Here is a 26,349-nt window from a genome sequence, read left to right as displayed (position 1 = left end):
TTAGCCACTGTGAACTTGCAGGTGATATTTAAGGCATGATGGATCTAGGCTGGAAATTCTGACCTTAAAGTTAAAAGCAGGTCGCCAGGCGGTGACAGGCCAGGGATCGACTCTGTTCAGCCAGGGGGCAGGAAATGCTTCCCTCTCTTTGCCTGCTCAGGTGTGCAAGCAGGGGGGTGTCCTGCTTATCAACAAAAACAAAGGCTTGTCCTGCCTTAGCTAAGGGCCCCAAGCAATGCCTTTCAGCCTTCACAAAGGAGACAAACCGAGCATGTGGCTGGGTACACGAAATAGGACTTGCAGGGCTGCCTCGCTGGAAAATGCTGCAGACGGCTGAGCTAAACGTCATCTTTCAGTATCAGAGGGGTAGCCGTGTTAGTCTGCCTCAATTACGCCACTACATGTGTCTGACGAAGTGTGTATTCACCCACGAAAGCTCATGCTCCAATACATCTGTTAGTCTTTAAGGTGCAACAGGACTCTTTGTTGTCATTATACAGGACAGTGTTGGCCAATATATGCCAGTAGCACATAACTATATATATTCATCATAGCATATTAGCGGCACCATGCATTAGTTTGCACAAAGCACAAATAGCATTAGGCACAGCCAATTTTAGAACCTAAATTGGCCTATATCTTTGCTCTAATACTGGTCTCTATGCTAACTAGCCCACACCACATTGCAGAAGTCCGTTGTTGACTTAAGCAAATAAAGACACTGTTGAGCTCAGGTCAGGAGTGTTTTACCATAGCAACAGAAAGGGAGTTACTCTCACAGGTGAACATGGCCTGTCTCAAAAGAGGAGGACAAGACATGCAATTGTTCTACACCAGCACAAAGCTAGGAGATGGCTTCATGCCCCACGGTACAGTACTTGGAATGCGTGTGTTCAGAACAACACGATAAGGGGGACACCATGGGACCATGAGTGGTTACATGTAGTTTCCAATGTACCCTGTACTTGTAGCCAGGCAGGATACAAACTGATGGCTGTAACTTTGGGAGCACAGTGGCTGTGTAAGGTGAACACAAGAAGGTTGCACGGAACTGTACTGAACCTTTGTCCTTTTCTATATTCTTCTTGGCTTTTAGCAATAAACTCACTGATACTGGGTATTTGATCTCCTGACTTTCATAATGAACCAAACTGTGGTCAAGCAATGGCCTATGCAATTTATCAACATCAATATCTTGTTAATTCAGTCGTGGCTCCAAAAGGCTTTTATTTTACATGTAATGCCATGGACCCAAGCTTGCTACTTGCCAGCACTTGATTTGCTGCTCTTTGGTAAATACACTTCAGCGTGTTCACTACAAACATGTCTAAGTGCTGCGTGTGTGAAGCAGAGCTGTGTGCAAAGGGGGAGTTGGGATGTAACGTGAATCCCACGAGTGGCCAGTGGGCCAGCGGTTTGGCACTCCAGAACCTATCACTAACCTACTGAGGAACAGCGGAGCCAGCATGGCTGGCGGAGACAGGGAGTTGACCCCTGGTGAGCACAGACAAGGTTTCCTCACACTAAGGGCAAGTGGTAGCAAGAGGCCTCACAACCCTGGGTACCCCCGGGAACTGTCACAGAGCCTCTAAGCAAAGCTCCCTGTCTGGGCTTGTCGAGGCAGCAGAGAAAGACACCAGCTTTACACAGTTAAGGCTTTAGTTAAGTTATATTGCATTTACATGGACTCAGGTAACACATATCATTCTGGTTCATTTCATCCTTGGGGTCAGGGCTAAAGAGTGAACAACCATTTGAGGGAGTGGCCAGAATGGAAAAGGCATGGTGTGATTGGATGCACAAGCTTTTCACTTTAATTTGGGGATGGGATCCTAATAAATACTGCTGGACTGTGATTGGCTGAAATCCTTTCCCTCATCTGAAGTCATCTTAATGAACTGGTTTTAGTCAGCCATTAATTGAAGCTGTAGGAGTGGGGCTGGGGATGTGATCACGTCCGGGCTGAAGCCATAGGGAGGAGAAACCACGGTGGAGCTTCCAGGGATGTAGAACATAGAGATGGGACCATGCCACAGAGCTCAGCCATCCCCAAGGGCTCGGGAATCAAAAGCCAGGGGCAGTCAGCAAGGTGTGACTGGCTGCCAAGGAAAGGTGCGTAGGAGCCCATGGCTCTTGGCTTGCTCTCCTCACTAGAGCATCTGATGGCCGAGGCCCTCAGAGGTGCCCATCACAGCCCACTCCCAGCCCTTTGCAGTGCCAGGGCCCCTCATGAGATGGCAGCAAGAACATGTGCAGCTGGCCCTGTTCCAGAAATGCAGCTGTTGGGGGCGGAGAGGGGTGGTGTAGGGGAACTAGGGGCAAGGAGGAGGCCGGGGTTGGGGAGTCATGCTGCCTCCTGAGGATTTGGGGCCTTTGAACTGCACCATCCTCTCTACCAAACTCTCCCACTGCCTGCGACTTAATGCATGAGACTGCTCCTTGCTGATCTAACGGCAACTGAGTGTCACTAGCCCTGGCCCTCAAAGGAGATAAGAACTAGAACCTCCTACAAGGAGCAACTTATGGAGGAGCTACTCCTTTAGCCCATGGGGTTGGGGCATGTGCTTTGGGGACAGAAGGTGCCCTGGTTCTGTCTCTGTTGATGCGGCTCATGTTGGGTGTGTTCCACGAGGCTAGATCTCCTCTGGATGAACTCGCCTGGGACTGGGCATCTCCTCCCAGATGGATTAAAGATTAAAGAATCCTTACTGAGGTTGCAGGAACAAACCATCCCGATGTGTAGAAAGAATAGTAAATATGGCAAGTGACCAGCTTGGCTTAACAGTGAAATCCTTGCTGATCTTAAACACAAAATAGAAGCTTACAAGAAGTGGGAGATTGGACAAATGTCCAGGGAGGAGTATAAAAATATTGCTCAGGCATGCAGGAGTGAAATCAGGAAGGCCAAATCACACTTGGAGTTGTAGCTAGCAAGAGATGTTAAGAGTAACAAGAAGGGTTTCTTCAGGTGTGTTAGCAACACGAAGAAAGTCAAGGAAAGTGTGGGCACCTTACTGCATGAAGGAGGCAACCTAGTGACAGAGGATGTGGAGAAAGCTAATGGACTCAATGATTTTTTTTGCCTTTGTCTTCACAAACAAGGTCAGCTCCCAGATTGCTGCACTGGGCAGCAAGGCATGGGGAGGACGTGACCAGCCCTCTGTGGAGAAAAAAGTGGTTCGGAACTATTTAGAAAAGCTGGACGAGCACAAATCCATAGGGCCGGATGTGCTGCATCCAAGGGTGTTAAAGGAGTTGGCAGATGTGATTGCAGAGCCATTAGCCATTATCTTTGAAAACTCATGGAGATTGGGGTTGGTCCCGGATGACTGGAAAAAGGCTAATGTAGTGCCCATCGTTACAAAAGGGAAGAAGGAAGATCCGGGGAACTACAGGCCAGTCAGCCTCACCTCAGTCCCTGGAAAAATCATGGAGCAGGTCCTCAAGGAATCAGTTCTGAAGCACTTAAAGGAGAGGAAAGTGATCGGGAACAGTCAGCATGGATTCACAAAGGGCAAGTCATGCCTGACTAACCTAATTGCCTTCTATGACGAGATAACTGGGTCTGTGGATGAGGGGAAAGCAGTGCACATGTTATTCCTTGACTTTAGCAAAGCTTTTGTTACAGTCTCCCACAGTATTCTTGCCAGCAAGGTAAAGAAATATGGGCTGGATGAATGGACTATAAGGTGGATAGAAAGCTGGCTAGATCGTCGGGCTCAGTGGGTAGTGATTAACGGCTCCATGTCTAGTTGGCAGCTGGTATCAAGCAGAGTGCCCCGGGGTCAGTCCTGGGACCGGTTTTGTTCAATATCTTCATTAATGATCTGGAGGATGGCGTGGACTGCACTCTCAGCAAGTTTGTGGATGATGCTAAACAGAGAGGAGTGGGAGATATGCTGGAGGGTAGGGATAGGATACAGAGGGAACTAGACAAATTAGAGAATTGAGCCAAAAGAAATCTGATGAGGTTCAACAAGGACAAGTGCAGAGTCCTGCACTTAGGACAGAAGAATCCCATGCACTGCTACAGACTAGGGACCGAATGGCTAGGCAGCAGTTCTGCAGAAAAGGACCTAGGGGTTACAGTGGACAAAAGCTGGATATGAGTTGACAGTGTGCCCTTGTTTCCAAGAAGGCTAATGGCATTTTGGGCTGTATAAGTAGAGGCATTGCCAGCAGATCGAGGGACGTGATCATTCCCCTCTATCTGACATTGGTGAGGCCTCATCTGGAGTACTGTGTCCAGTTTTGGGCCTCATACTACAAGAAGGATGTGGAAAAATTGGAAAGAGTCCAGCAGAGGGCAACAAAAATGATTAGGGGGCCAGAACACATGATTTATGGGGAGAAGCTGAGGGAACTGGGATTGTTTAATCGGCAAAAGAGAAGAATGAGGGGAGATTTGATAGCTGCTTTCAACTACCTGAAAGAGGGTTCCAAAGAGGATGGATCTAGACTGTTTTCAGCGGTACCAGATGATAGAACAAGGAGTAATAGTCCCAAGTTGCAGTGGGGGAGGTTTAGGTTGGATATTAGGAAAAACTTTTTCACTTGAGGGTGGTGAAGCGCTGGAATGGGTTACCTAGGGAGGTGGTGGAATCTCCTTCCTTAGAGGTTTTTATAGTCAGGCTTGACAAAGCCCTGGCTGAGATGATTTAGTTGGGGATTGGTCCTGCTTTGAGCAGGAGGTTGAACTAGATGACCTCCTGAAGTCCCTTCCAACCCTGATATTCTATGATTCTCCTTTAAACGGGCTATCCCAGCATGGATTCATTGATTGTTTATTTGTGGGTGGGAAGGATGGATTCTTATGTTGATTATCCTGTGGCAGATCCAGCCATCTAGCCAGGAATAAAGGGTGTGTCAGTGCAGGAATTTCCACCGCCACCACAGGCTCCCTTCTCCCCAGGTTCCATGTCTATGAGCCTGCTGAGGTCCCAGGACCACTCCCTGATCCAGGCAGTCACCTGAGCTCTGTCTTCCCCTCGTAGGCAGACTTAGGGCAGATCTGGGAGCCCGCAGTGTTTCTGTCCCGCACTGCAACGCAGATGTCAGGATGATGGGCCCGGGCAATGCAGTCCGGGCCCCTGATGGGCTCAGTCCACCCTGGCTTCTCACAGCTGGCTCCTGTCCACCCGTGGTAGCAGCGGCAGCAGAACTGCCCCCATGCCCTCTGGCCCGGCTCGTCCATGCCCACATAGTTGGTCAGCACGGGGTCCGCTCCCCACTGCTGCGGGCTGAGGTGCAGGAAGGCTCCCAGCTCATCGGGGCGCTGCCTCACACACCGTCCATGCCCGTGACACAGCTGGCGGCTGCACAGCTGGGCTGCTGACGTCACGTTCACCACGTAGGGCCCCAAGGTGTGGGTGATGTAACGGCGGAGGCTCCTGCAGCTCTCCTGGGGGGCAGAAAGCCACATTTACATCCAGTTCCGCTGCAGAGGCTGGCATGACCAGGGAGCAAATGATGCCACCTGTCTGCCCCACCAACACACCCCAGCCCTGCCCTGGAGGGACCTCACTTCCAAACTGAGCTATGTCTCAGGGCCCATTGGCTTGTGGGCCTCCCTGCCAAGAAAGAGGAGCAGCCAGTGCCAGCCACGCAGGGCCCCCGGGGAAGGGATCTAACCCACATACTCATCTCACACTCCTAAGAGTGAGTCCCTATTCTCAGATACCTCCTGCACAGCTGCTTGCATTACGACTAATACATAGGTGAGTAAATGCAGGCATCGGGCCACGTGGATGGGCACCGTTCATACCATGTGGACAAAGGGCAGTGCAGCCAGAAATGAACGTACAGACTATTGCAGCTCTTAGTATCTAGGTGATTACCCCCTGGCTCTGCTGAGGGCCTGACCAGGCGAAGTGGAGTACTTACGGCTGAACGGGAGTAGGAGTTGTCCCCCCACAGTGCCAGGCCGGTGGCGCCAAGCGCCGCGCTCTCCCCGATCGTATGGACCAGGTCAGCCTGACCGAGGAAAGAAGGGAACGAGAAAGGGACATTTAGACAAGTAAAATTTGGGCACCAACTTGGCACCAGTCGCTGGGGGCACATTACCGTACAGTGCTGTTTTCTTTGCTGGTCTCATGCACTGGCACACATCATCTGTGCATGTGTGAAATGTGGTGCCCATGGGATCGGTATCCCCCCGGTTCCGGACAGCTGCATCGTGGTCCTGAGGGCGCCCACGAGGCGTGAAAATAATGTTTATGTTGGCCTGCAGGTGATATTGGCATCCCCCATGACACTGCATGTGCCCCCAGTACAGCACAGCCCCATGGCACTGTCGGGGCAACATATGAGCCCCTGGCCCCACCTGCACTGAGCAATGCCCCTTATTCAGCCGTCGGTGTCACTGATGTGCAATGAGCCCTAAGTAGAGATCAAAACAAGACGGGGTTTGCACTGACTGAGGCTGTGTCTACACTACAAAGATAAATCCACCTGTGTAAGGTCGACTTACAGCCACCACATCTCTTACTGTAGTGGCTGATGATCACACTGCCCTCCTGTTGGTGCAGTGCTTCCAATGACTGAAGAGGGGCAGTGTGAGGGACAGATCCAGGGAGTGGAGACTGTGTGACTGAGGAGCCAGGAGCCGACTTTCTTGTCAATTGAACAGCTCCAGCAGAGCCCTGAAATTGATTAGATGGCCAACAGCAGATGTTACTGCAGGAAATTCTGCACCAAAAAATTAAAAATTATTCACATAAAATTTTAAAATTTTGCAAATTTTATTTGTCAATAAATAAATGTGGCTCCAGCATGGGAGTGGGGAGCACAGGCCACTGGCTGCACTGAAGTGGGAGATCACCCTGAAGCCCCCACCTCCCCCAGTACAGTGACTTAGCTGCACCAGACCATGACACAGTGCAAGGGCTGGGCCTGCCCCAGAAATGCCCCGTGGGTGCACCAGATGTGGATAGGCAGGCTCAGTGCATCAGGATCCAAGTGGGGAGGGGCTTAGTGTGGGAGGGATCCAGGTGTGGGGTGAGAGGGTTCTGTGTGGGGCGACCTGTGTGCAGGCGGCTCAGTGGGAGATCTGGACACAGTGGCTCACTGGAGGGTTCCAGGTGCAGGGGCAATGGGACTCTGCCGGGGAGCCAGGTGAAGGTGGTTGGGGCTCAGTGCGGGGGTCTGGGTGAGGGGAGATGTGGCTCAGCACAGACACTACCTTGTCCTAACTACACCGACATAAGCCTCTCATTGAAATAGTTTTATGATGTCAGCATAGCAGATGTGGCTCAGCGGGAGTGTCTGGGTGTGGATGGCTTAATGGAGGGGGTCCAGGTGCTGGGGGAGTGGGGCTTGATGAGGTGCAGCTGGTTGGGGCTCAGTGGGGTGGAAGCCTGGTGGGGGGGGTTGTCAGAGGGGTCCAGGTAGAGGGGGGCAGGGCTTGTCAGGATGAGGGTTCGATGGGCCTGCTTAACAGGGGATCCCCAGCTGCTGCCAAGGGGACGCTGCATGTCAGGCTCCCACTCACCCCCCATCACCTCAATTCCTCTATCCCCTTTTCTTCTCCATTCCTGTCACCTCATCCCCACATCCCCCTCCCCATGCCCTATTCCACACCCCCTTTCCTTCCCCACTGCCTCTTTCCCCCACCCCATCACTTCCCTCACTCCCCCTTACCCAGCCCCACCGCGGGCACTCATTGTTGCACAGAAAACAGGAAGGTTCCCAGCACGCAGAAGGTGAGCACACGACTGACACTAGGACCCAGGAGGTGGCATTCAGCTGCAGTCAGCAGAGCCCAGATACAGCCTCCTTCAGCTGGGCAGCTCTGTACTTGCAGAAATGGGGTGGGGAGGGAGGGCCAGTGGCATGTAACCCCATGTACCCCCCTGCCTCGCCTCTCTTTGAGGGGGGCAATAATATCCCCAAAACTATACCCATGATCACCCCCCTCCCCCCAAATGTGTAGCTTCCCTTTGCTTCCCTGACATTTTCTGCAAGGGGGGATTTTTCTGTGGGAGCACAGTCACGCAGAATCCCCCCAGGAGTAATCAGATATAAGGAAGGCAGTGTTAACACAGACACTACCTTGTCCTAACTACACCGACATAAGCCTCTCATTGAAATAGTTTTATGATGTCAGCATAGCAGGGGAGTTACATCGGCGGGGTGGGGAGTATTTCAGTGCGTACACCTACACTGTTTTGTCTGCAAAAGCTGACTTTCTTTGACAAAACTGTGTAGTGTAGACAAGGCCTGAGTCAACTGGGCATATCTTGATTACAACAGCCCCACCCTTGCTAGCCCCTGGCTGTCCTAGAGGTGCAGCTTCACCACCTAGTAGCCATCAGTGGCTGATCCAGGGCTATTCCCAAACACCAAGAAGACTGAAGTCTACCAATGAGCAGGATACCAAGCACATGGATCTCCAGCTCTGGTTCTCTCCTTTGTGTCCCAATCCCTGGCTCTTACCTCGGACAGGTACCTGGTGGAGTGCCGATAGGAGATTCGGGAGTATGCTATCACCGGCAAGGGCTGCTCCAGGCCAAATCGTGCCACGCGGAAGGCCTCTTGCAGGCGGTGGTGAACATAGCTCTGGCGCTTGGCTGGCGGAAGCTTGGGTGGGAGGTAGATGCTTGGGTAGAGGGCGGTAGAGGCCTCCCAGAGCCACATGAGCCGGTTGTTCCGCAGCACCTCCATGGCATTGCACTCCCCCGAGTAATTCCCCCCCTTCATCCAGTTATCGTTGAAACAGTCAGGGAACCTGTAGAAGCCCCACAAACCCCAGGGCCTCAGCTCTTTCCCCAGCTCCAGCGTCCTCTCCATGAGCTCTTGGGCTGCTCCCTCAAACTCTACCTCAGCCAAGTAGACTCGCTTCTTGGCACGCATGTCTGGGAACCTCTCCCAGACCCACTGCTCAGAGGCCTCCTTGTACACTGCCTTAGGGCCCCAGTTCCGTCTCCACAGCGGCCTCCACTCCTCCCAGTCAACCACGGCCAGCCCATGGAAGTCTGGCTGCAGGAGCTGGGTGATCTCCGCCGTGGCCCTCTCTAGGTGCTGCTTGAGGCGGACTTTCTGGGGGATCCCCCCATTGTAGTATTTGCCCTCCGGGGAGATGTAGGGGTAGAGTCCAAACTTGTTCTTGTAGAAGATGGTCATGTTCTGGCCCTGGAATGCATTGCCTTGGTTCTCCACGATGGCGTAGTCCTCGAGAGGCAGGGCAACCCCAAAGCGCTGGTGGCACCGGGCCGTGGGCATGTTCCACACCACCACAAATGGCTCGTGCTGGAGAAGGGGGCTGGCGGATGCACTCTCCCAACTGCGCCCTCTTGAGGGCAGGATGGCTCCGAGGCAGAACAGGACCCAGGGCCAGACAGTTAGGCCCAGAGTCATGGTGGACGTTCTGCAACTACGTCCGGTCCAGACCCCCTCCTGCTTCCTTCCTGAATGAACACCCTACAAGGAGAGAGCAAATCAGAGGCGGGGTGAGACCAGGGAGCCATGCCTGGTCTAACACTATGGGGACCACGGCTTCCTCTCTCAGCCCCACATCCTCTCCCTTGAGCTCCACCCATGACAATGGGAGCAACCAACACAACCTGTGCCCAGGACAGACTGTGGCAGGTCACCCTGGAATCCTGGGGAAAGGCCCCAACCCATGTCACCCACGTCAGGCTAAGGAGGACCTGATGCCAGCTGAGAACTGGTCTCTTCTTGCTACATCCTGAGGCTGCCCAAGGTCAGCTTGTGGTTGAGCCTGTTGGGGCGCCAAAGGGCTACTGGAGAGGACAGTTGTGCAAATTATGCCCCAGGACTGAGAAGCATAAAACCCCATGGCTTAGTTTGCTGTCAGTCCCTCCTCGTCGTTTGTTTTCCCTTCCAAATTACAGGTGTAATGGGTGTTGAAACCTATAGGTGGTGTTTCTCTGATTGTATTAGTGCATCCCAGCCAGCCTTCAGCCTGGGCTTTGTCTGCCCCCATGATGCTGTCTCCACTGTTTCCTGCCCCTTGGACTGGACCTCACCTCTGACCTGGCCTTCCCACCAGATCACACTTGGACCAGGGACTCGCTCGCCACAGGGAAAGAGCCAGAACTCCCAGTTGACACCAGCAAGCAGCATCACCCTCAGATCAGTGCCCCAGGAAAGGAGCCCCTGCTTGGCCTGTCTGGGTGCAGCTCCCAGGCTGGGATGCACGAGAGGATCTAAGGCTCCTAGTTCTCAATGGAAGCTGGGAACCTTTGTGGATCTGGGCCTTAAGTTCTTTGGGGCAGGGAGTGTCTCTTATTATGTATGATGGGCAGAGCCATCCCTAGGGTACAGCGAATCGGGGTGACCACTCCAGACCCTGTGCTTTGGGGGCCCCACAGGCTGACACAATTGGCCAGCACGACTGGTCCCAGAAGTGATGGGTCAGTCCCAGAAGTGACAAATTCATCACTGCTGCACCCCCGCTAGGGACGGCCCTGATGATGGGGTCCCGATCTTGGAAAACCTCCTACAAAGAAACAGCCACATTCTCGTCTCCTGCCATTGCTCTGATCTGCAGTCCGGGCCTCAATTGCATGTGGGTAAGGGCAATGCCAGGTTCTCTCTGCTGGTGCCCCTCCATACCAGGGTATATAGATGGTTGTGAGTGGGCACCAAGAAGCTCAGGCTGGGGGAACCGCCTAAGGGGAGATTTGCAGGCCGGGGTGCAAGTAGGGCAGTACCCTCCAGTATGCTGTATCAGCAAGAGCTTTTTAGTGGGTATGGGGTTCGAGAAAGACTTGGGGCTAGCTCCCCACTCCGGAGGGCGAGGTGGGGCTGCACTCTGCTCCTTAAAGGAGCAGAACAGGGCTAGGGAGAACATTCTTTAAATGGCTTTAACAGCACAATATATATGCTAACAAATGTAAACAAAGGCTTTGTTTAAGTTTTTTAGCATATATATTGTGCTGTTACATTGGTCAGGAGTCCTGGGGGTGGGGGGGGGAGAAGATGTTTAAACAGTGTTTTTGATTCTGTTTCTCCCCATTGGTCTGAATTATCCATGACATTCATACTGCATCACATCAAGTCCAAATCATTAGAGGAATGCCTCTGCTTGCACAGACCAGAGGATGTTTGGATTGTGATGTCAGCCCAGTTCTGCAGCCTGATGGGAATCAGGTGCTGTCCCCAGTGTACACAGAATTCTTCTTTGCAGCCAAACTAGTCTAATACACATTTTGTTAACTGGAACTGGAGCAGCAAAACAAGGAAAACAAATGCCTCATTTTCCAGCTTTGTGGGTGAGAGAACTACAAGTGAAGATTATAATGCTGGACACTGATGGCCATAAACCAGCTGCCTCAGGAATCTGCCAAGAACTTAGCTGAAAATATGTTCCTCATCTTAGCAACGGAGCTACAATTTACCACACATCTGCCCACCTTTATTCGAATGAAGCTCCTTCTGATCTGACAGCTCAGGCATTGTCAGTTTCATCCAGAACAATTTACAAACTTTGAACCTAATCCTGTAAACTCTTAATCATTTGATCAGTCCCAATGGGACTATTTGCATGACTATGGACCACTTTTGTGGACTGGTAAGTTTCAGGAGTCTGTTCCTATAAAAACTACGAGGAGTCCTTGTGGCACCTTAGAGACTAACAAATTTATTGTGGGCTGTAGCCCACGAAAGCCCAAATAAATTTGTTAGTCTCTAAGGTGCCACAAGGACTCCTTGTTGTTTTTATAGGAACAGACTAACATGGCTACCCCTCTGAAACTGTTCCTGTAAAGGAAGTTGGATTCCCCATTGAAATGCAATGTTTGGGTACAATATCATAAAGCAGTTTAGGATACAATTCTACTTAAAATTTGTCTTTTAATAAGTCAGACCTATGTTGAAATGGCTCCTCACCAAACTCCCATATTCCATATAAACAGACTGAATACTATATATGTGGGGCAAAAGTGAGTAGTTAAGCATGTTGATGTTTGTATATGCAAAAAGGGGTGTCAGAGGGGACGGGGGGAGCATGGGGTTCCCAGGCTGGGGGCAGGGCAAGAAGGAGTCACATGGAGGGTCTGTGCCCCCCCCCTTGCGTCCCTCCATGAGTGCAGTACTGGCAAGAAACGATTTCTACTTGCACCACTGTTTGCAGGGGGCAGTTAGGCACCACTGGGAGTTGGGCGCATAATGTTCAGGCTGCCTGTAAGCCACAGCACCAGCAGGGAGCATTAAATACCACGTTCCCATTCATGCACAAGCCATGCCACTGCCCCCCTCCCAGCCAGCTCAGATGCACCCTCCCTGCAGTCGCGCCAATGACCAGCGAGGTGAATGCAAGGTGGGGGAAGGGGTCCAGAACAGTTCTGACTCTCCCCACCTGATCCAAGGCGTTGGACCAGGCCTGGCTGCATGCGGCCAGGGCAGCCAATGCCAGCTTGCCACTTCCCAGCTGCAATAGAGATATCTTTGGAGAGAGAAGATTAGGAACCAGATCGGTCTTGGGTGCCGCATGACAGCCCAGAGCCACACTCTAATCCCCCCAGAATGCACCGCCTTGGCTCACACTGCCTCCTGGCACCCCAGAGACAGGCTCTAATCCCCCCCAGTCTGCTGCTCAGAGCTCAGTTACAACTGACCTTGTTGCTTGAATGTCACCTACCTTTTCCCCCGTCTATTTTCACAGCCCCAGTTATTCTAGGTCTGTGTTTTCCCAGCACAAACGCTCCAACACTTATCTATACCCTGCATTCGCATCAGCAGCCCAGCTCGCTCAGGAGACCCTGCAATAACAAACCCAAGTGCAATACCCAGCACTTGCAGGCAACCTTACAATAACAAACCTATGTGTGTATAGCCCAGCACTTCTAAGCAACCCTACAATAATAAGTCTGTGTGTGTATAGTCTAGCATTTCCAAGCAACCCTACAATAACAAATCCACATGTGTATAGCCCAGCACTTCCAAGCAACCCTACAATAACAAACTCACATGCAACATCCAGCCCTTGAGAAACTCTGTAATAACACCCTAGTGTGTGAATTCCAGTGCTAACAAATGACCCTGCAATAGCAAACCAATGTGTGCAGCCCCTGTGCCCCCAACAACCCTACAGGATCAGCGTGCATGTAGCTAGCTCCGCTTGAGCCCTTAGCGGGGTTTGATTGATGGCACTAGAAGCACAAGTACTATTTGAGCTAAAGAAACACCTCTTAGCAGGCAGCTGTAGTAGACCTTTAGCCTCTTACATGAACCAGCCACTAGAGGGAGACAGACATGCTCTCCCCAGTATGGGTTACATGTGCCCTTAAGCAACTCTGCATATAAAGCACATCATCAGAAGCAAGCTCCCCACAGAGCAGGACACTCCAATTCTCCCAGTGTTGTCACTAGGGTTCAGAAGAGCTACAGCCACGGCAAACCCCATTGCCACCTTGCATATCAACAGTGCTTCCCCAGTAGAGCTGCTCCCCTCCCAGGTGCAGGGGACAAGTGCGCAGGAGGCTCCTGGGGGATTCCCCTCATCACATGAGAACATGGATCTCTGCAGAGAGTGCTGCCTCCTACAAAGGAACCATGATCCTGGTGACTCCAGTCTACTGGACAGGAGTGGATCCAATCGGCCCACAACAGAGATAGAGGTTACCACCCCAGAAGTGGATGCATTTAACCAGTGGGGGAAATGACTCCTGTATAGTAACCGTAGGCCAAGGGGGTCAGGTTTGGTTTTTCTTGAGAAAAAACAGGGGTGGTTCCAATGCTGGTTCCAGGGTGGTTCCAATGCTGGTTCCATTTTATCCAAAGCACCTAGCTCCAGATTACAGCCAGTGTGGGCCCATCTCCCTTGTGAATACTTAGAGCCACATTCTACTTTCAGATAATTTCAGTACATCTCCACTTACAAGAACCCAGTTACACTCATAAGAACGGCTATAGTGGGTCAGACCAATGGTCCATCTAGCCCAGTATCCTGTCTTTGGCAGCGTCCATACCAGGTGCTTCAGAGGGAACAAACAGAACAGGGCAATTAATGAGTAAGCCATCCGCTATTGTCCAATCCCAGCATCTGCAGGTTTAGAGACAGCTGGAACACGACATTGTGTCCCTGGCCATCTCATTTAACAGCCTGGACCTGATGGACCTGGCCTCCATGAACAGATCTAATTCTTTTCTGTGCATAGAGCAGGGGTCAGCAACCTTTGGGAAGTGATGTGCCAAGTCTTCATTAAGTTAAGGTTTCGCATGCCAGACCGGCAGCTTGGGCACCAGATGGAACCCCAGACCAGCAGCGGGCTCCGTCCGCCAGCCCCTTGCCAGCTGGGGTCCCAGCCGCCAGCCCCACTAAGCCCACTGCTGGCCCAGGTTCTGTCCATCCAGGCCGGAAGCAGGCTAAGCAGGGCTGGCGGCTGGGACCCCAGTTGGCAAGGGGCTGGCAGCCGGGACCCCAGACTGGCAGCAGGCTGAGCGGCTCATCCCACTGCCAGTCTGGGTTTCCATCCACTGGCCCCTGACAGCCAGGATCACGGCCACCAGCCCCACTCAGCCAGCTGCCGGCTCGGGTTCTGTCCATCCAGGTTGGCAGCGGGCTGAGCGGGGCCGGCAGCCGGGACCCCAGACCGGCAGTGGGCTAAGTGGCTTATCCTGCTGCTGGTCTGGGGTTCCGTAATCCAGGCCGGCAGAGGGCTGAACAGGGCTGGCAGTCAGGACCCCAGCTGGCAAGGGGCTGGCAGCTGGGACCCCAGACTGGCAGCAGGCTGAGCAGCTCATCCCACTGTCAGTCTGGGGTTCCATCCGCCGGCCCCTGCCAGTCAGGGTCCCAGCCACTGGCCCCACTCAGCCGGCTGCCAGCTAGATTCCGTCCATCCAGGCTGGCAGCGGGCTGAGTGAGCCCAGCGACCAGGACCCTGGCTGGCAAGGGGCTGGCTGGGATCCCAGACCAGCAGCAGGCTAAGTGGCTCATCCCACTGCTGGTCTGGGGTTCCATAATCCAGGCTGGCAGAGGGCTGAATGGGGCCGGTGAACAGGACCCCGGCTGGCAGCAGCATGCCACTAAAAATCAGCCCGCGTGCCATCTTTGGCATGCGTGCTGCAAGTTGCCGATTCCTGGTATAGAGCAATCCCTTGCTAAGCCCAGCCCCCTACACACACAAAACCAGCTGCTTCTCCCCACCTCTCAGCACAGTTAAGAGCAGACAGAGCTGTGGCAAAAATTGACATTACGAAGACTTCCCTTTGGTTACGAAACAAGTTGCCAAATGGTTCCCAGCATATCACGAAGCAGCCTTGTGGGTCAGAACCCACCACGATTGCACCAACAGTCAGATCAAAGGCCTTTTGGTGAGGCACTCGCCTGGTCTGCTGAAAGTTGCATTTATTCCCTTCCTTGCAAGATAGGCTTTCACAATGGGGTTTCCCAGCCATTAGCCTGGGGAAATTCACATCTCAGTGGAGCCTGTCATGAGTCAATTGTCCCATTGTGCCATCTAGCACACGCCCAGTACAGGATCGTTTGCAATTAACCCCTAGAACAACTGACCCAGGGTCCTGGACCTTCTCCATCACAAACAATTCTTAAATCCAGATTGGCTCTAGGAATTATCATGGGGCAGTTCTCTGGCCCGTATCATGCAGGAAGTCAGCAGATGATCACAAGGGACCACCCTGGCCTTGAAATCCATGAGTCACATGACACAGTTTGAGCGACATAGGGGGGTTGTTGGCAAATGGGTCTGGAACTAACCCTTACTGCTCTCCCACCTGTATATATAGGACTTTAACTCCACCTCTAATTCAATTAACCTGGCCCCTGGGAGGGGCTTATTTTAAAATGACCCATTCTCCATTTTGGGTTTCCCCTCCAAAGAGAGAGAGTCAGACTAGAAGCTGGCAACCAAAGAGATGAGGGAAGAAGTGACAGAAGAGCGATGGGTCGGAGGACGCCCCCTCCAGTCAGCCTGTCCTCTCTTGAACAATAAGGGTGGAACCTTCTTGATGACAGCTGGGATGCCCTTCTGACACCCACCCACCATCCCTCTACGTAAAGCACCCCAAGAACTTCTTCCAGTCCGTCCGATGCCTAGTTATAAATGCCTCCCAAATGATCTATTTGCAGAAATACAGTGGCCACCACTGTCTTCTCCCTGTGTACCTCACACATTGCAGATATTCTTGTCTGCCCTGTATGGGCACCTGCATGTGATTGTCGCCCAAGGGATCTGGCTGTAAGATGGATGGTCTGGCAGTGTCCCAGGCCCTCCCTGTGTCTCAGCTGGAATGTGCCTGTTATTAGCTGCAGTAGCTCAGGGTGATGGCAGATCCCAGCCCAAGGAGCAGGTTGTGGGGGGCCCCTGAAAGAGAGGCATCTTCCCCTCTGCGCTGGCCATAAACCCCTGCAGTGTAGCCTAGTGGGTTGAGCACTGGAGTGGGACTTAGAAGGCCTGGGCTCTATTCCTAGCTTGGCTGGCTGGGTAACCTCAGGTACGTCACTGACTGCTCTGTGCCTCAGTTTCTCCATCTGTGAAAGGGGGCTAATGATCCTGACCTCCTCTGTAAAGCCCTTTGGGCTAGATTCACAATAGGACTTTAGACACAATTGCCACTTTAGACACCTGAATCAGGGATTCACAAAACCACTGCCCCCACCCCCAATCTCTGTAGGTGTCCAAACTTGTTTGGCACCTAAAACTTTCAAGTTAAAAGTTCCCTGGGCACTTCTGTTTCTGCCTCTGAGCATGCACACTGCATCCCCAGGTCATGCATCTGGGCACCTATGCCCCAAAGAGCGATCCACAAACCACAGGCCTCACAGGTTCTGAGATCAGCACCCTCCTGCTTAGCCAGCCATGGTGCTCTCCTGCCCTTGCTGAATTGCAGAATATCAGGGTTGGAAGGAACCTCAGGAGGTCATCTAGTCCAATCCCCTGCTCAAAACAGGACCAATCTCCAGACAGATTTTTGCCCCAGATCCCTAAATGTCCATCTCAAAGACTGAACTCATAACCCCAGGTTTAGAAGGCCAATACTCAAACCACTGAGCTATCCCTCCCCTTCCTGCTGGAACTGGGCACATGACCAGCCAGGTTTGGCACAGGTGTAACCCACCAGAGCTTCATCACCAATGCACAAGGACCAGCCCCACGCAGAGTTGTTAGTGGGGCTCTTACAGGACCGGTGCTAGGGATTTGAGCGCCCTAGGCGGATGGCAATTTCGCTGCCCTGTGCGCTGGTCCCGCAGCTCCGCTGGAGCTGCCGCAGTGGTGCCTGCGGAGGGCACGGTGCTCCATGTCTCCGGTGGAGCTGCTGCAGTGATGCCTGCAGGTCCACTGGAGCCGCACGAGCGGCCAACCGTCCGCAGACATGACTGCGGCAGCTCCACCAGAGCTGCGGAGCACCAGACCCTCCGCAGGCACCACTGCGGCAGCTCCACCGGAGCCGCCTGCCACCCGCTCTGGTAAAACAGCATCCACCAATTATTCTGGCGCCCTAGGCGATTGCCTAGGCTGCCTAAATGGTAGCGCCGGCCCTGGGCTCTTAGCTGATCGGCCTTGGACACACAAAGAGCAGGCCTGGGCAGTCCCTTTGCAAAGATACTTTCAGCTCCAAGCCCAATGTCCCATATCTGGCCTTTCCCTCTGGCAATGGGAATAGAGTAGCAGGCCACTTGCTGAGTTCCCTACCCCAGCAGCTTGGAGGGGCCCCCCATCATAAGGCCAGCCCTGCTGCTGCTAGAGATTTCTCCAGCTGCTTCCCCAATGATCCAAGGAGGCAGCTCGCGTGAGTATCTCTACATTATAGATTTGCAGGGTCTCTCTGTAGAAATCCCCTTCTGGCTGGACCAGAAGAGATACAGGCTCCCTGATTTACCCAGGTGAACATGGCAGATGGCCCAAAAGGGAATGAATGGGATTTGGACTCCCACCCCCCAACTGGAGTTTGTAGTAGCCCAATCAAAACTAAAACAATCAAGCAGTGGGTAAGGTGCGGGGGAGAGTTCTCCCCACTCCCAACTTTTAATCAGCAGCTCATTGGCACACTGTGCAGGAGTCAAATGTCCTTCTTCATCCAGAAGATGGGGAGCCCTCTGAGGTCACGATATGGTGTCTCCAGGAGGCTGTGATCATAGGGCTCCTTCCCTGCTGGACTGGAGGCGATGGGGCCAGAACCTGGTTGGCCTGGCAGAGGGAGGAGGCGCGGTGGAGGACCAGGGGGAGGGGGCGGAAAGTGTGCAGAGCTTACATGGGCAGCTGGTGCAGGTAAAAGGGGTGGTGGGGGAAGCCCAGGAGCAGCAGTCTTGGAATGGAAAGGGGAAGCATGGGGAGGTGAAGGTGGCAAGGAGAGTGGAGGAGGAATGGCAGATTGTGAAGAGTTTAAAGAGGTCAGTGGAGACAGAGATGGTGGCAATGGTGGCAGAGGTGGTAGTGGGCACACAATGGTGGTGCACTGGACAGGGGGTGTGGAGGACGGTAGTGGAGGCAGGTTGGCTCCTGAAGTTCTGTTAAGATGGGAGGTGGTGGGGCTGGACTTTCCCAGTCCCCAAGCAGGTGCTCTAGCATGAGGAGGGGGGCTGGAGAACATCTGCAGGAACTCCATGGGGACCAGGGAGCTCATGAACCCCATGCTCTGCACCGGCTCAGATGTGGTGTAGCCCAGGTGGGCATAGAAGTGCTGCTTGTCATGTGTGGTGAGATGCAGGTGCCTGAAGCCACGGGACTTGGCATAGCGCTCAGTGGCTTCCATCAGCTTCCGGCCATACCCCTGTCCCCGCAGCGCCCTGGAAACCACTACTGTTTCCACAAACAAGCTCTCGGGCTGGCTGACTACGCGGGACAACCTGGCATGCCCGAGGAGCTGGGTCTTTCCCATCTTCCCTTCCTCGGCAGCCTCTGTGGCCCTTTGGGTTTTAATCAGCACCAGGCACATGGGGAAGCTGTCTGTGGACTTCTGGAGTGAGTACATGCGAGAGGTCTTGCTTTTCTTCCACTCTTCATTGATGAGCTCGGCGCAGACTTCCACCAGATCCGGCCTCTGGTGAAGAGGAACTGCCGTGAGCAGCTCTGAAACTGAGCCCATTCTTCCCACCACGGAAGACCAAGCAGGCAAAGCTTTGCAAGTCAGAGAGAGCTAGCACCGCTCCCCAAAGCCACGAGATACCTGGGCGGGTGCACACAGCCAGACACAACCTTGCTGCTGGATTTCCAACGATCACGGCAACGGGCCAGTCCCACCGGCCTTGGGCAGATTGCGGGGGGAGAGAGAGACATCAGGCCCCCGGGGAGGGGGAGAGAGAAACTCCCCCCAGGCAAATCCAACCAGACGCACACCCAGTCTTGCAAGGATTCAGTAAGTGCTATGGGTCATCTTGCACCAAGAGCTGATGGAAACAAAGCAGAGCTGTCACCATCTCCCTCCATCTGGCATTTGGAGAGTTTATTCCTTTTATTTTTTTCCATTTCTGGATAAGCATTTGAAAATCCACCCACAAAACTAGCCCTATAAATACCACATCTGTTAGAGAAAGGGATAATAAATGGGGCAGGAAGATGCTGGAGGAATACCAGCTGGGTCATAGAGCTGCCACAGCTGAGCTGCACTGGTCCCCTTCCCTGCCCCAGCAAAGGGGTATGGGCCAAAGAGTGTTGGGCTCTGGCTGCTCACACCTGGCAGATGGCCCCTAGGGACCAGGGACACAGAGTGTAAATCCAAGCAGCCCCAAGGATGCTCTAGCTTACATCCAGGGGTGGGTGACAGCTGGTCCAAGTGTACATGGAGGGCAAAGGTGGCCTAAAGCCATCTCAGGCCAGGCACTCTGCTCCTGCATAGACAAAGAGTTGGGACTCTACAGTCTGCACAGGAGATTGGACTCTGGGGCTGGTCGAGTCCTCACTGCTGAGACCAATGGGGCTGATCAGTGCCAACTGCGATGCCAGGTTCTGTGATCGGGACACAAGGGTGAGAACCACCAACTCATTGCATGCATGCATGCCCTTGCTGCCCACTTGAGAGAGGGCCTCGTCCTGACCATCAGGACAAAGAGGGAGAGGGCTGTGTCAGGCTGGGCTGGGCGAAGTGGGAAGGGGCCATGCCAGAAGCACAGTCCGTTCCAGATGGGCACCGTCTGTTCCAGGCCGAGGAGGTCCCTGCCCCATCTCAGCTGTGGCCTGTGCCGAGCTTTAAACCCAGGAGACGAATGCACGGACCCCATCCATGCTGAGGCTTGGCGTCTACTTTAATGGAGGCTGCCTGTGCCCTCCAGGAGATGGCAGCAAGCCATGGCATACGGGGTACCTCTCCTGTGTGCCAGCTCATCTCAGGGGCTGCTGTCAGGAAGCTGGATCAGACCCACACAAACCACCTGTGCACCCAAGCCAGAGGAGACAGAGCACGGTAAAGGCTGCACCTCGCCAGCGGACAGTTTAGCTAGAGCGTCCCTGCCTCTCAGAGTCACACCCCGGCCCCCACTGGCACTGAGCCAGCAGGTCACAGCCCAGCAGATAGGCCTGGGGATGCAGTGAAATCCTCACCCCGCGCCCTCCCCCCCATTTCTTCCACTCTGGCTGGGTCACAAACCTTGTGAAATTGCAACATGCACAGTCACCACCATGACTTCCTCTGAGCCATCCGCTCACTGGATTTAGAGGCGCCTTGAAAAGACCCCAGCCTCTCCCAGCAGGGGGCGCTGTAGGGATGGGGCAGGAATGCTGGCTGTGGGGCTCTCCCAGTTACTCCAGCTCCAGCCTCTCCCAGCAAAGGGCACTTCGGGGAGTGGGGTAGGGGGCGGTGGCTGGTGGGGGTGGGGGTCCTAGCTACTCCAGCCCCAGCCTCTCTCAGTAGGGGGCGCTTTGGGGAGCAGGGCAGGGGGTGCTAGCTGATATGGGGGAATCCCAGCTGCTCCAGCCCAGCCTCTCCCATTATCAGAGCATCAGTCGGCAGGTTCATCAGGCCAGCACCTTTCATCAGCACTAAAGTCACTTAAAAAAACCCTGAGAGGAGACAGAGCAAACACTTGCAGTCCTCTGTCCAGGACTTACAGGGACCAGCCCACCTCTGGCAGCGCACCCTGGCACCACTCTGAAGATGCTTGAATTTCCTGGCACTGGCAGGCGCCTTTCCCCCAGGCTAGTTCCCCTTGCTAGGAGCCGGCAGGCTCTGGGAAGCCACAGGCAGTTTGCAAGAGGAACCACCAGCTAAGCAGTTTTCTCAATACAGTCCGATAGCAACAACCGTGCTTCCCCACCAGCATTTGGAGATAGAGAAGGGCCTGGCCTCAGCAAGCGGACAGGCTCACAGCCCCGCTGCAGCTCAGTCCTGAGACAGGCTAACGTCTTCTGACCTGGGAGAGCCCAGATCTGACTGTCCTGTATCTCATAGTAACTGCACAATCCACCCTGGTGCAGCCAACCCCAGCTCAGATCCCCTCACCCTGAGCCACAGCCTCATCTTCAGAGCTTTCTTTATCCAGCCTCGTATTAAAAGGCCCAAATGAGGAGGCGCCCTGTTCTGGGGAGGAGCTATCACAGCCTCGGCCATCTCTGCAGACGAGCCCCATTCTCCAGCCTGCCTTTGCCATTGCTCCATTTCAACTTCATAGTGAGAATCAAAATACCCATTCAGGCACTGGGGAATGGCCTCAAAGTAAAGCCAATGGCATCCCCCTTTATGCCAGGCCCCGTCTCAGACCTGCCAGGAGCAAAGCCAGCCTCCCAATCCCCTCTGCAGGCTAGGTATCATCACCCCCACTGGGGAAACTGAGGCATGAGGCATGTCCAGAGTCAATAGTGGGGTTGAGAAGAGATTCCAGGAATTCCTGGCTCCCAAGCACTATGGAGACCCAGTCAGCTCTGTTAGCCGGGGAGCATGTTTCTGCTGGGTGTCCACTCACCCTGCCCAGCATCAATGCCCGTCGAGCTCCTGTGCTCTGCGTCTCCTCCCTGCCTGGGGATCAACTCAGAGACTCTGCTCTGACTGAGGCCCCAGAGACACTGTCCAGCCTCTTTCACAAGCACCTCACAGGAAGCTGCACATTCCCCAGCCAACCACAGACACTGACACCCAGTTCTGCTTCCCAGCCATGAATGACATGTCTGTTTAAATACAGAACAAGCCCTTGGCCCACAGACCTGGAATGGAAATTGGTGTGGGGCAGCCGCTCCCCAGCGCTGGCACACGGCCCTGAAAAGCTCTGTTAGCTGGGGGCTCCTAAAAACCAAGTAGGGCACGGCAGGATATCAGTTCAAAGGTGGCCGAGTTGGTGGGTTCTCAGCCTGATCTCCCCATGGAGCCATCGTGTGGGCACAAACCAGCCCCTTATGGGCAGCCTCAGCACAAAGGCCAAGAAGGGGGGTGGCGGTAGAGACAGAGTTCCCTTCACAGCTGTCAGTGAGGGGCACATCCAGGGAGCACAGTGAGAAGAGAGCTTGCCCTGGCACTGGCTGAGCTAGACCTGGTCTCTGGGGCTTCAGCCTGGCACCTTCAACCTTCACACAAAACAAGACCCCAGCACAAAGACCCAGGGCATACAAAGGGTTAAAACAGGGAGTATTCACTATGGTACCTGGAGCACTCACATAACTGCTATGCTGATAACACAAGCCCCTGGCAGACCAAGCTTCAGGGCAGCACAGTGGGGAGGAAGGAGGACCAATCTACAGACAGGCCTGCCTGTCTAGTGAACCTACCTGGCCAGGGTCCTAGCAGGCACTCACAGGGCACAGCCAGAGGGACGGTCACCCTGGCAGGGTTCCACCTGGCACCCACAGGGCACAGCCAGGGAGACCCTCACCCTGCCAGGGTCCCAGCTGGCACCCACAGGGCACAGCCAGGGAGACCCTCACCCTGCCAGGGTCCCAGTGGGCACCCACAGGGGGTGTGCTTACATGGCTCAGAGCACAGAGGTGGGCTGCGTCTGTGCAGCCTGGGAAAGTGTGGACACACGCCTGGATACACGGACAAACCCCTGCAGTGTCCCTGGTGAGAAGGGGGCCCAACTGCCCCCTGCAAACATTCCCTGGCACTGAAACAGAAATTAGAGGCGGACTAGGAGGTGGGGGGACTGAGTCAGCCACCAGGGCTCCTCCTTGCTCCCCTAGGAGTGGGGAGACTCCTCCACAGCAAGTATAGCTCCACTTCCAGGGCATTGTACCTGCCATTCAGCTCCCCTGCTCTGGAGGTTCATCCTAATTCTCCCTCTTGGGATCAGATCCCTCTCTGCACCTGGCCCAAGAGGCAGCAGCCTCCCCTACTCAGGGTAAGAGGGAAGTAGGGGGACCCCAGAGCAGCCCAACATTGTGCCTCTACCTCAATGAGCCCTACGGGGTTTGCAGGGGTGCAGAATTGCAGGGGTGCAGATCCAGCCCCACCTCCTTCCATCCGCATCTGCTCCCTTTCTCTAGCCCTTCCCCCCAGGATGGCCCCATGCCCAGAGCTGCTGCAGAGATGGTGTAAAGGCCAGGGCTATTCCCCAGGGGCTGACACCTGCCTGGCACACCCCTTGGCATCAGCCTCGCTGGCACAAAGGGCATCTGATTCCCCATTGCCCTGTGGAGCCATTTAAGCCAGGGCAGTGTGGGTGAAACTCCCTCATGGTGACTCAGTGGCATTCAGCACCTTTCGTGCACTGGCACAAATAACCACCCGGGGTGTAACCGAGAACCAGGCCCCAGAGCACCACGCCCTTTGGGTGCTCCCACCACCGTGTCCCTGTTGTGGCTCCCACAGACATGGGCTGGCCAAGCTTCCTGCCCCTACCACCAGGGACGGCTCGGGTGCAGGGCAGGGCCCTACCCACTGGTGCTCTTGGCAAAGCACTAGCGAGAGCCGTGGGCATATGTCGGGTTTCCCTCCCCAGCGCAGACAGGGCTGCTGCTGTCTGAGAGCCAGTGTGTCAGCAGACCTAGCGCCTAGCCGGCCCAGGGAGACAGAACCGCCCCGACCACCCTGTGGGTTTAGTGCCCCGCCGCCAGGCCGGGTCACAGCCCGAGCGGGGCTCCCCTCCCCCCGCCGCCAGGCCGGGTCACGGCCCGAGCGGGGCTCCCCTCCCCCCGCCGCCAGGCCGGGTCACGGCCCGAGCGGGGCTCCCCTCCCCCCGCCGCCAGGCCCGGTCACGGCCCGAGCGGGGCTCCCCTCCCCCCCGCCGCCAGGCCCGGTCACGGCCCGAGCGGGGCTCCCCTCCCCCCCGCCGCCAGGCCCGGTCACGGCCCGAGCGGGGCTCCCCTCCCCCCCGCCGCCAGGCCCGGTCACGGCCCGAGCGGGGCTCCCCTCCCCCCGCCGCCAGGCCCGGTCACGGCCCGAGCGGGGCTCCCCTCCCCCCGCCGCCAGGCCGGGTCACGGCCCGAGCGGGGCTCCCCTCCCCCCGCCGCCAGGCCGGGTCACGGCCCGAGCGGGGCTCCCCTCCCCCCGCCGCCGGGCCCGGTCACGGCCCGAGCGGGGCTCCCCTCCCCCACGCCGCCGGGCCGGCTCACGGCCCGAGCGGGGCTCCCCTCCCCCACGCCGCCGGGCCGGCTCACGGCCCGAGCGGGGCTCCCCTCCCCCCGCCGCCAGGCCCGGTCACGGCCCGAGCGGGGCTCCCCTCCCCCCGCCGCCGGGCCGGGTCACGGCCCGAGCGGGGCGCTATGGGGCAGGGCCCCGTTTCCCCGCCGTTCCACCGCCTCGCAGGGCCCCGGTACTGACATGGCGTCGCACGTCCCGTCCCGTCCCGCCGCTCTCCCCGCGGCAGACACAGCGCCGCCTGCTGGCCGGAGGCTGCCGAGCGCTGAACCCGCCCCTCGGCCGTGTGAACTGGGCGGCTAGGGACACCCGGCCCGGGCCACTGGTGCCCGGCCTGGCCCTTTGACGGGCGGCTCTAGGTTTTTTGCCACCTCAAGCAAAAACATTTTTGGCTGCTCCCCACCGCAGCCCTGGGCTCTCCCCCCACACCAGTGCCCTCCCCCACCCCCTGCCGCCCCAGCCCTGGGCTCTCTCTTCCCCCTCCAGCCACAACCCCTGCTGCCCCTGCCCCCCCAAAAAAGTGACCTCCTTGGTCACCACAGCAATCCCCATTTACACTTGCAGTGGGGATCAAACCGTTTCTCCTATTTTTATTTCACTTTACTATAAATCTCCCCCCACCCCGTCCCCCCCAACCCCATCTTTAGTGCTCCAAATGCACATGGAAGGCACAGGGACTAACCCTCAAACCTTGTACCCAGAAAGGGATGGGGATCTAGTAAAGAGGGTTCAGGCAGAGGAGCGGGGGTGGGGGTGCTTGGGGGCTCTACACTGGCAGAGAAGCGGGGTGTGATGTACTCGCGGAGGAGGAGAGGGGGTATCAGGAGGGCTGCAGGAGAAGAGGTGCAGGGGAAGGGGGAGGTGTGGGAGGGTACAAGGGGAGAGGTGCAGGTGAAGGGAGAGTACAAGGGGAAGGGGTGCAGCAAAGGAGCAATGGGGGGAGATACAAGTGGAGGGCATGCGAGCAGGATTGGGGGGGTGCAAGGGCTCAGAGAGGCAGGCGCTGACAGCTGCTTCCCCAGCCCCGTGCAGGCAGAGCTGAGAGGACAGACACTGACCCCCCAGGTGCCCGAGCAGCGGGGGTCTCCTGGTGGGGCAGTATCCACTGCCCCGCTCGGAGCTGGGCTCTGCCTCTCCCCACCCAGGGCAGGCAGCACGGGGCTAAGGTGGGGGAGATATGCAGTGGAGGGGGCAGCTCCCTGGCAGCTCAGTCTGCCCAGCCACTCGCCCTGTCAGCACGTGAGCCAGGATCCGTGTCCCCTGCCCAGCACGGCAGCACCCTGCACAGCCCACTCAGGCAGGGAAACGCTGCGCCACCCTGGGGAAACTCAGAGCAACAGCGGCAGCAGGACCCCTCCCCCCTCCCTGCATCCTGGGCCTCACTTCCCTCCCTCCCCGGCTCCTCACACCCAGGCTGGACTACAGTTCAGGCTGCCCTGCTGCTGGAGAGCGAGAGCATCATCCTCCGGTCGGGAGCTGAGCCCTTCTCTCCCCCGCAGCCCGGGCTCAGCTCCGGAGGATGATGCTCTGGCTCTCCAGCGGCAGGGCAGCCTGAACTGCAGTCCAGCCTGTTTCAAAGTAGCAGCCGTGTTAGTCTGTATCCGCAAAAAGAACAGGAGTACTTGTGGCACCTTAGAGACTAACAAATTTATTTCAGCATGAGCTTTCCTGAGCTACAGCTATGCATCCAGTCCAGTCTGTGCAACTCAGGCTGCCATGAGCGCCATCTAGCCACTGAAGCCAGAACTGCAGTACCAGTTCTAGCTCAGCCTAACAGCCTCAGCTGACAGGGAACATCTTGGTTCAGGGCCAGCTCCCAGCTTTTTGAGCTCCAAACAAAAAACAAGGGGGGAGGGGGCTGGAATGCCGCCCCTTGGAAAGTGCCACCCCAAGCACATGCTTGGAGAGCTGGTGCCTAGAGCCAGCCCT

General features: G+C 55.6%; 2 protein-coding genes across 3 annotated transcripts; both read right to left on the bottom strand.

Moving 5' to 3' along the window:
- Nucleotides 1-1,274: 1,274 nt before the first annotated feature.
- Nucleotides 1,275-24,625, bottom strand: HYAL3 (hyaluronidase 3). 2 transcript variants are annotated; one of them, XM_050958697.1, is made up of 4 exons: nucleotides 24,604-24,625; nucleotides 8,434-9,417; nucleotides 5,884-5,973; nucleotides 1,275-5,401 (listed from the first exon to the last, which is right to left on the bottom strand). In XM_050958697.1, the coding sequence occupies exons 2-4, from the start codon at nucleotides 9,352-9,354 to the stop codon at nucleotides 4,967-4,969; spliced, it is 1,446 nt and encodes a 481-aa protein (XP_050814654.1). In that variant the 5' UTR covers nucleotides 9,355-9,417; nucleotides 24,604-24,625; the 3' UTR covers nucleotides 1,275-4,966. The 2 variants fall into 2 exon arrangements, with proteins under 2 accessions (XP_050814654.1, XP_050814653.1); XM_050958696.1 differs by lacking the exon at nucleotides 24,604-24,625 and adding an exon at nucleotides 21,818-22,805.
- NAA80 (N-alpha-acetyltransferase 80, NatH catalytic subunit) lies at nucleotides 17,913-20,444 on the bottom strand. The gene has a single exon (XM_050958738.1). It carries the CDS (start codon nucleotides 19,006-19,008, stop codon nucleotides 17,983-17,985), a length of 1,026 nt encoding a protein of 341 aa, XP_050814695.1. The 5' UTR covers nucleotides 19,009-20,444; the 3' UTR covers nucleotides 17,913-17,982.
- Nucleotides 24,626-26,349: the final 1,724 nt, after the last annotated feature.

This window comes from Gopherus flavomarginatus, chromosome 6 (genome assembly GCF_025201925.1).
Source record: "Gopherus flavomarginatus isolate rGopFla2 chromosome 6, rGopFla2.mat.asm, whole genome shotgun sequence".
Lineage (NCBI taxonomy): Eukaryota > Metazoa > Chordata > Testudines > Testudinidae > Gopherus > Gopherus flavomarginatus.
The sequence above is the reverse complement of the archived record's forward strand: the minus strand, read 5'-3'. Positions and strand labels throughout refer to the sequence as shown.